Source organism: Danio rerio, chromosome 8 (assembly GCF_049306965.1).
Source record: "Danio rerio strain Tuebingen ecotype United States chromosome 8, GRCz12tu, whole genome shotgun sequence".
Taxonomy (NCBI): Eukaryota; Metazoa; Chordata; class Actinopteri; order Cypriniformes; family Danionidae; genus Danio; species Danio rerio.
Window position 1 is genome coordinate 64435001 of NC_133183.1, and position 10000 is coordinate 64445000.

At 44.8% G+C, this 10000-nt stretch overlaps 2 protein-coding genes across 12 annotated transcripts in view; one reads left to right on the plus strand and one right to left on the minus strand.

Annotated features, from left to right (window-relative positions):
- magi1a (membrane associated guanylate kinase, WW and PDZ domain containing 1a) overlaps window positions 1-3432 on the plus strand; it is a 44426-nt gene extending 40994 nt beyond the window's left edge. For 8 of the 11 annotated variants that reach the window (XM_073911371.1, XM_073911373.1, XM_073911372.1 and 5 more), the window contains one exon: window positions 951-3432. In XM_073911371.1, the coding sequence (XP_073767472.1) occupies window positions 951-1855 (905 nt within the window). In that variant the 3' untranslated portion in view covers window positions 1856-3432. The remainder of the gene's footprint in view (window positions 1-950) is intronic. The other 3 variants (XM_073911379.1, XM_073911380.1, XM_073911382.1) reach the window with 1 other exon arrangement.
- Window positions 3433-4533: 1101 nt separating this feature from the next.
- On the minus strand, window positions 4534-6082 carry rho (rhodopsin). The gene has a single exon (NM_131084.2). It carries the CDS (start codon window positions 5995-5997, stop codon window positions 4933-4935), a length of 1065 nt encoding a protein of 354 aa, NP_571159.2. The 5' UTR covers window positions 5998-6082; the 3' UTR covers window positions 4534-4932.
- Window positions 6083-10000: the final 3918 nt, after the last annotated feature.

Below are 10000 nucleotides of genomic sequence, written 5' to 3' on the forward strand. Positions count from 1 at the left end.
CTGGGTCTAGATAATGCTCCTCATCCTCAAGCGGATCCTGAGCTGTTAGTTCTGCTGATCTGATATATAATGGTGGAAGAGCACCTCGTCATGTCAGTCTGGACATGCCACATTTTACCATTTTTACCATGCCTGATGATAGTTGGTCAGTGCAGTGCTGTTAAATCTAGAAATCTGCTGATGTCCTCACAGTGCTGAGCAGTAGAGTGTGTTTCTCCATCAGAGTTATCCTGTGGTGTGTTCGCCATCGCACAGTCGTGTCGTCAGAGAAGCAGAGCCTGTTCTGAGAGATTACGATTAGGTGTTTCTGGGTTCATTCTAAAAACACTTGATCCACCAAACTGTTTTAACACTTTAACAGGCACCATAACACCCTTGCTGACCTTTTGTGCATAGGCAACTATTAAACTGATCAGACAAACCTTCTGCATCAGAAAGAGTTAAACATGATGACTTCAGATATTCCCAAACAACACGTCGAGAAGTGTGCTCTGCTGCTGATGCCTTCATTTCTGTTCTGTCCCATTTCCCCTCTCAGGAGCTCCAGCTTTGCTCAGTCTCACCCTAAATAAATGCTAGTGTTGCTTTGTTTAGCACTTTTGGTCACCATTTAATTTCCATACTACCATCTGTGTAATTCAGTCATGTAGACCAGGTGAGTCCAGACCTGTCCTGCAGAGTTTATCATCTGCCCTGTTTAAACCCACCTGAGCAGGTGAATTACGGTATCCAGAAACATCTGCGCAGATGTGCTTAAGCCGAACTCTCAGGAACAGGCTTAGTCCTGGTTTGCATGACTTATAGACCATATAAAATGAGTTCCCTTGTCCACACCTTTGACTGTTCGTGTAGATGTTGTTGCGTGATTTTTCTGCTTGTATGTGCTGTCAGTTTGATGTGACGTGGTGTCGGGTGCTTTAAATCTAATCTCTTTTTCTTTTGATCTCCAGACGGCCCAAATGACAGCTACCCTCCCTCACCCAGGCCACAAAATAATTCGGAAGTGAGGCCCTTACTGGCAAGTGGCCCCTTTTATCATCCGTCCGAGTCCAGCTACACATCTGAATATCACTCCCCACCCCAGCCCAAGCAGCGCCAGCTACACCACAGAGACCCAGAGAAGGCCCTGGGCCCCGGCCTGTTCCCCAGCGCTCCACACCACCAGCCCTGGAACAACCACCCCAGCCCGTCACCATCCCCGGACCGCTCCAAGGTCAAGAAGTCAGAGTCAGAGAGCGGCATCGCCAAGCTCTTCAAGACCCTGAGGAAGGAGGGCGGATTCGGGAGGAAAACCTCCAACCAGGACCTGCAGAGGCGAGGCCGCAAACCGTCCACAGACCCCCAGAGCAGCTCAGGCTCTCAGGTGCGCAGCGGGTCCCTGGACCGCTCCTCCGGCCGAAAGCGCAACCCTTCCCCAGAGCGCCGCCGGGCCAAGTCTGTGGACCGTCGCACCAGCCGCTCCTACAAGGAGTCGTCTCCAGATCGGGGCCCACAGGAACCGCTTGGTTGGACCTCCACCCCTCAGAGGAGCGTCCCGATGCAGAAAGAGCCCAAGACCCCCGGTAGGAACGGCTTCACCTCCAGCACCCTGGGCCGCACTCCTGACCGCGGGCTGAAGAACAGGAACGCTCTGCTGAACAGCTCTCCGAAGACACACCTCAGTAGTGGGGCAGACACACTGCTGCACAGGAAGTCGGACAGCAGCAGCGACGGCAGCTTCCTGGAGGAGGCAGCGACTCCACAGCTGAGAGATTATTATAACGCTCTGAGAGCCGCCAGCGTAGCGGGCCGAGGACAGAACTCTCCGGCAAAGAGACGCCTGTACAAGGAGAACCACGCAGACCTCAGCATCTGACCTGACCAGCGCGGACCGTCCCTCATCCCTCACACTGCTTCCACATCCTGTGTCAAAGAGCCATGTTCAGTTAAAAGATGCAGATGATTCCGTTCCAGAATGTTGCGTTCTCTTTGTGTCCTCTTGTTTTCTCCCAATTCAGACCGACTGAACCAGAGCACAAGCGTTTAACTTTTAGTTCCTTGTTTGTACAATTTAATAGAAACTGAACTCTGATGCTACTGTTTAATTTAGTGATGTATTTAAGCTGTTTATTTATTTTGACTAATTGAAATGTGACGTTTGAGAAAGCATCTTTGCTCTTAGTCGATATCTGACTGTGGTTGTCTGAAGCCTGCACTGGACTGAGGCACGAGCCGCCCACAAGCAAAAAAACACACAAACAAAGCGCAAAGATGACAACAGAAGGGTATCCTGTGGCACAATTTTTTCTTTTGTTGTTGTTGTTGATGTAGACTTTATTTTTGACCATAACCACCTGAAATGAAACTAAAGGCACATGTGCACAGTTGAGAAAACTCGACACAAAGCTAGCTTAAAGCGAATTATTACAAAATGTCTATTTTCTGAAGGAATCAGGTGCTTTTAAAAAGTGGCTTAAAGTGCACTGAAGCTGTATATTTTATCACTATGTGCGAGCTCCAGTCGAGCTTCAGCAACACAGAAACACTGGATATATGTCAAACGAGAGAAAGCCGTCTGCTTTTAGTCCCTGCATATTCTTTTGCGGCCCTTTTTAATTCACATTGATTTTAATCTGAGCTCTGTCCCTGACACAGCAGCCACCTTTACCTCCACAAGTAGACTACCAAAGGCAGGATAGGACCAATCTGTGGATTCTGGCCTGAATGTACAGTTTCTGCACTGAAGCTTCAGGTTTGATCTGAAAGACTCCAGGCGAGATCTGCCAAACTGAGCCACCCGTGTCCTCCATCCGCAACACGTGTTTGACCAGGAACACAAGAGTTTCGGTACTGACCAGGAGCGGGAGCAGGGAATTCCTCCATCTGAATAGTACTGTATCACATGAACGTATCAGCCACTGTCTTTTGTACAGGTTTTTATTACTGTATGTACTTTAAAGCTGTGTAGGTAAGGAAACTGTTGCCTTTCTCTGTACAAATCCACCTGAAGAAGATGTTTATTGTGGAAGACGTTGGGCACACAGGAGCGTTTGCTTGAATGACGGTTTTCCAGGAATATCTGTCGTGATGATCGCCTGCTTTTTTCCTACAGATCTTGTACACTGTCTGTGGTCTCTGCAAAGTTATATGGATTTTAAATGCTTTTTCTGTCGATAAAGCTGTACATGTATATGGTCTAATGTTTTTTTTTCTTTTTACAAAACTATGCATATAAATATATAAATATATATATATAAATATACAAATTCTGCATTGTCCATAGCTTTATTTGACTCATGAAGTTTTAACATTAGTCTCAGTAGACGTGGACTCACACAGTAAAGTTTTTTTCTCTTCTTCCCGTTTGGATGGATCACGATGTATATGTAGCTATCAAAAAGAAGTCTGTGAATGCTATTTTTATTATCAAATAAAGTTTTCCATACAAATTCACCAGTGTGTGCTCAGTTCAGTGTGTGGAATGAATGTGCACACATAAAAACAACAGGTCATAAAAATAAACAAAGATTTGCATAATGCCGAAATCAAAGACAGAATACAAATTGTGATAAACACACTGTCTTGGAATTTGGCACATTTTGTACGCGATATATAAATATATATATTCAGTCTGAGCAAACCTGTTTATAGCTCACCTGAGCTATCTTACCTGCTGTTTTTGAGGCACAAAGTGTGTGTGTTGTGTGCTTGTCGTGTGTGTGTGTGTGTGTGTGTGTGTGTGTGTGTGTGTGTGTGTGTGTTGTGTTCGGGTTTACAGAGACACTAGTGAAAGGCTAGCTATACATAATCATAATCTAATGTCACCACTCTGACCTAGAGTAGGATTAACACATCCATTCTGATCCTGCCTAATTCATCCATACATTTCTGTCATTTCATCCTTCATTAAGCCTTTAATCCAAGGTGACAGTGAGCATCGCCCGTCTTAGACTTGCACTGAACAACAGATTGATCCTGCTGTGATATCTATAATTATTGTGCTGCTAATTTTACCTCTCAAACTTGTATTATTGTCTTGACACTGATTTAAAAGCTTGAGCTCATTTTATATTCTTTAATCATTGATTTATCACACTGCTTGTGCACATACATACATACATACACACACATTGTATTGATTTTAATTCCTAGCACTGATTAAATGTTTGTAGTTACAGGCTTAACTTTACTACAACCCAATTTCCCCCAGAGTTTAACCACTACAGTCCTAACCCTAATGTTCACACCTACGCCCAACTGTTCTTCAACCTCATTAGTAAATTTAAGACACAAAATTACCCCCATGGTCTATTTAATCTACAAGTAGCTCCCTAATAATAATAATAATAATAATAAAATAATTATTAGTATAATCATAATGAATTGGGACCACCAATCTAGATGAAAACACATCTGTCCTTTCTTGAAAGCAGTTGCAGTGGGAATATTTAAGTCACACTGGTAAGCTCTCATCAGTCATCAGGATCATTTATTCAGGTGTTAATACTAGGTTCACATCACTGACACAGCTCAATCAAAACATAAACAGAGCGATTTAATTTGCAAAGTGCTTTTTATTGTTACGTTGCCTTGAATACATGCCTCTACAATCACAACAAAGCCAGTATAAGGAGTCCAGCAGTAAGAGAGTTAAGATGTGTTTCCTTCTGCTGCGTTTTAGGAGGAGAGAACAGGAAGGATCTTATGCACCGTTACGCTGGACTCGCTGGATGATGTACTGAAACCAGAACAGGGTCTGTCCTCTCTCAAAACTGTCTTTTGGTTGAACCAATTGGGTTTTGTAAAAATACAAAAAGGAAAACTGACAGACATTTTTTTCTGCAAGTGGTAGCGGTCGCTCGTTTCCCTGGGCTGAGCGCTTCGTGGTCTCTGTGTGGTTTGCCGTGGGAGCCCAGTGCAGGTCGCTGCTTCGAGAGTGTCTGGAAGGAGAGTTTACGCCGGAGACACGGAGCTGGAAGACACGGACGAAGCCTCGGTCTTGGAGGCGGTGGTGGAGGCGCCCTCTTCCTCTTCGAAGGGGTTCTTGCCGCAGCACAGGGTGGTGATCATGCAGTGACGGAACTGCTTGTTCATGCAGATGTAGATGCAGGGGTTGTAGACGGCGGACGTCTTGGCGAAGAAGGCGGGCAGGGTCATGAAGACGGGCCCGAACTCGCTGCCCTGGTGGGTGAAGATGTACCAGGCCACGCCGGCGTAGGGCAACCAGCAGATGAGGAAGGCGATGACCATGATGATGACCATGCGGGTGACCTCGCGCTCGGCCCGCTGTGTGGTCTCGGACTCCTGCTGCTGCGCTGCCGCCTCCTTCACAGTGCACACCAGCCGGCCATAGCAGAAGAAGATGACTATCAGTGGGATGAAGAAGTGCACGATGAACATGTAGATGACGAAGGACTCGTTGTTGACACCGGGAGTGCGGGTGTAGTAGTCGACGCCGCAGGAGCACTGCATGCCCTCGGGGATGTAACGCGACCAGCCCACCAGTGGCGGCACGGCACAGGAGCAGGCCATGACCCAGGTGAAGGCCACCCCCATGATGGCATGGTTCTCCCCGAAACGGAAGTTGCTGACCGGTTTGCAGACCACCATCCAGCGCTCAATGGCCAGTACTACAAGCGACCATAGCCCCATCTCACCGCCCAGGGTGGCAAAGAAGCCCTCCAGGTTGCAGCCCAGGCGGCCGAACACGAAGTAGCCGTGCAAGGAGGTGTACATGGTGGTGGTGAAGCCGCCGAACACCATGAAGAGGTCGGCAATGGCCAGGTTCAGCAGGATGTAGTTGAGGGGTGTGCGCAGCTTCTTGTGCTCGATGGTGACGTACAGCGTGAGGAAGTTGACGGGGAAGCCGGTGATGATGAGGAAGAACATGTAGGCCGCCAGCAAGCCATATGCCCAGGGCGCCACCAGGTAGTACTGTGGGTATTCGTATGGGCTCCGGACTACCCCGGTGGCATTGGACATAGGCACGTAGAATGCCGGTCCCTCTGTACCGTTCATGGCTGCGGTTGGATGTGGCGCTCAGCCCCTTCTGCGGTAATCTCTAGATGTCTGGGCAGGACTGTGAAGAAACGAGGCAGGACCGTGCTACGACTGGATGGGGCGATCGGACACCCCGCTTTATAGAGACTCAATGGGGATTAGCTGATGTTTCCAGGCTGTCAGCAGCAGTCTATTTAGGCCAGAGATAATAAAATAATCCCAGCCATCATTGCACTGCATATCTGGCAACTTATCAACTTATTAAGGTTGTACCTGAGCAGCAGGTAGATAATAAGAACTTTCTCTGACACACAACAGCACACTTCTACTATGAAGTTCTCCAACACACAGACAGCAACATCACAGTTGTGTTTGGCTGAAATGATTGAAAGCGGAAGCGTTTCAAAAGGAAAATGATATCGACCTTTTCCATGATCAAGTCTCAGAAGGTCCAGTGTGAATACTGCAGAGTGTCTGAGAGGAGAAGGATCTTGTGCGGAGTTCACCTTTAACACTATGTTAAATTAATAATCTAATCCATCAGAAGGCAAAGCAGAAGCTCATCTGCAAATGTCCAGAAACAGTTCACTTGTCGAGATTCTAGCAATGTTGTTTGATTTGGGTTTATACAAAGTGCTCAGTGCATGCTGAAAGTCTACAAGCGTTCGCTTATGCGGGACCTTCCTCAGTGTCCAACACACATTCTCTGAGAGTAGTCCGTCTTTTAAAGTTTTTAATTTTATTCTAAAATATAACTGGAGACAACTGCAGGAAATTACTAAGATATGGTCAAAATATAAACTTGCCACAGTAGAATGAGCGTATTTCAGACATAATCAATTCTGTTATTGTTCTGATTATTTGTCAAACTGCTTTGGAACATTCATTCATTCATTCTTTCATTCATTCATTCATTCATTCATTTTCTTTTCAGTTTAGTCCCTTTATTAATCAAGGGTTGCCACAGCGGAATGAACCAACAACTTATCCAGCATGTTATTACGCAGCCGATGCCCTTTGCTTTGCAACAATAAAGCAGGTTAAATAATAGATCTATACCAGAAGGATCTATCCCAGTGCTCAAGATGAACATTTTAGCCAGGTTGTGCGTTTCATGGGGATGCTAGTCCAGTTCATTACCACCTACGCTAAAGAAACCAGATTTCTGAAAAAAAACATGATTAACCAGCCAAAGATGACACACCGCATCTGATTGAAGCACAAGAATTCAGTGATTAGAAATCTGGTCTGTCTTATTTTAAGCTGTGCATGTTGCAGATTGTGTGGAGTCAGGGGGACTACGGCTACCCTTGGCCCTGTGAAAGGCCTGGATGCTCAGGGCTCAGCATATTTCACACAGGTGGGTTTTATGAAGAGGATTTGCGGATTACAGGAGAGTTACTCTACAACCATGAGCCTTAAGCACATTAGCAGCTTGCTAGTCTGACTACAATCCACACTGCATGGGAAGATGGAAAGGGAAAATGTTCCTAATTGCTCATTATAATCTCAGTATTCACACAATCTGAACAATAACACAGGGACAGCAGCATGTTCTCTATCAGTTTAATGCGGCAGCATTTGGGGAGTTTAGATTTGACATGTTTCAAACATCTTATGTTTAACAGGACACCACTTCCAAACAGAAAGAGCAAACCTGGCACACACTGGCCTCATGATTGGACAAGATCTCTATGCACTAGCGTTCAATCTGATGAGCTCTGCCAGGAATATGTGCTGCTTTTATTGAGTTAATTAATCATTGTTAGGTGTGATATGTTGTGAGTAATGGTGAAGATCTAGATTAAAGCTCACTTAAATGACATTGCTTTGCTCAATTCATGGTGTAGCCCTGCAGGGCCTCTCACTAAACCAAATATACCGTGTGCTGCTTCTGACATGCTGAACCCTCAGATCCTCTAGAAAACCTTCAGGACAAATGAAGTGGTCCGAGTCTTTCCGCTCCGGGTGGTCCTGCAGGTGTCCGAGTGCCAGCATCTCAGCACAGGGGTTCGCCAGGGCTCAGACGTAGGACTTCTCCTACAGGGCATCACTATAATCTGTCACTCAAAGATGTTCAGAAGCTTTTGCTATCACCGACACTGAAGATACTGGACTAATCTGGCAGACATTTCTAATTAAATACCACCTCCTTACTAAATTGCCAGTTGCGTGTGGAGACTCCCTTGCAAGAATGACTCTCGTGCAAGAATGTGTGGGTGTTTCCCAGTGTTGGGTTGCGGCTAGAAGGGCATACATTGCATAAAACATGTGATGGATAAGTTGGTGGACCTTTCCGCTGTGGTGACCCCTGATTAATAAAGGGACTGAGCTGAAAATGAATGAATGAATGAAGTTCTTGTCTTAAAAGAGACTGGCCCTGCTCTACATGCACCTCTACATGAAACTTCAGTCTAATCAAAGCTTCTGTAAGTTTTCCATCGTGACATGAAATTATCTTGTTCAAACCTCTGTTTGTGTTGGGGATCATTTGCTAATCTGATTTTTATATTAAGTAATATTAATAATTAGGCTTTTCATTTAAAATACAGTAAGCCTGGCCTGTGTCCTGGAGAAATGTAAAGAAAAGAAGCAAACAGCAAACACTTTTCATGTTCACTTTATTTTCTACACACACATAATATAAATATATATATACATATATCAGGCTTTTACATATAAATCAGAAAGAACTAGGTTCCAACTGAGAAAACTCCTTTACAGAAAAGCTAACAGTTGTATGTTATTGTTGTAAGGTGTTGTAAGTTATTCTGTCGCTACCTTAACTAAACAGACAGAAGACTGAAGATGATTAAATGTTTTTTTTATTTTGACAAAGAAAATGTCCCCCCAGCTTCCCAAAAGATGGTCTTCGCTGAAATAATGTGTTTGAGCTTGAGTCTACACTACAGCCGTACAATAGAGCGCAGATAGAGGACTGCAGAAACAGCGCCCTCTAGTGGCGACACAGACGAAAAACACTGATCGATTACACACACACACACACACACACACACACACACACACACACACACACACACACACACACACACACACACACACTCTGTCAACAGTGATGTCATCTGACAGTTAGATGGATAGATAGATTTGGACACATCTGCTTTTTAAACGCAGTTACAGACCTTAAATCTGATGCTTGCGGTTATAAAAAGATTTCACTGCACTGATGAGGCAGATTACTCCAGAATTCGCCTACATCACAGAACCGTGTCTCCATGTGGTTTTCAGATAAACTCAGTGGTGTCGTGAGCATGGATGAACATGGAGAACAGCTGACAGATGCAGAATCCTCATGGAGGAAAGAAATGAAGGGAAGTGTGTGTCACACAAATGCAGTCTAATTGTCAGAAGTGTATTGATTAAAGTCTGAACTCACCTGCGCTTCTCTGTCATGTTGATGCCTCATAAATACCTGGTTACATCAGAAGATCAACCCAGAAGATCAACACTCCATCATGAGACGCTAACATCTATTTCAGATCACAAATCTGAGTCAGCCAAGTCGTAGAAAGCCTTTAAATGCATGTCTGTCACACCTGGCCAGCTCCTGCACGATAGCATTATTCATTCTGATTATCTCTGCTGTCAGCGGTCTGATGTCACGCAGATCAGATCCAGCACTGTTCTCAGAACACTACAGTCTGAGCTAGGCATGATGATCCACCGCTGACAGCTCCGCACCACCGGCCTGCTTCCTCTACACACTACCCTGGTTAATGGTGATGACTGATATTTTTTTTAAATAAATGAGATATTGGGCTTAAATTAGTCTCATAGTGTGTGAGGAAGCTTAACATTTGAAATGTTCTAAGAGCTTTTAATCAAGCACATCTATATTCACTGTGTTTTAACTTAATATATATCACAATAAAACAAATGATATTAAACTGAAATGAAGAATGTGTTTTAACTAGTGCTTGATTAGTGTAAATAACAAATAATAAACGTGTTGAGCGCTGTCCTTGTGTTTGTGGAGCCTCTCTCGGTTTCTCCACTTTAG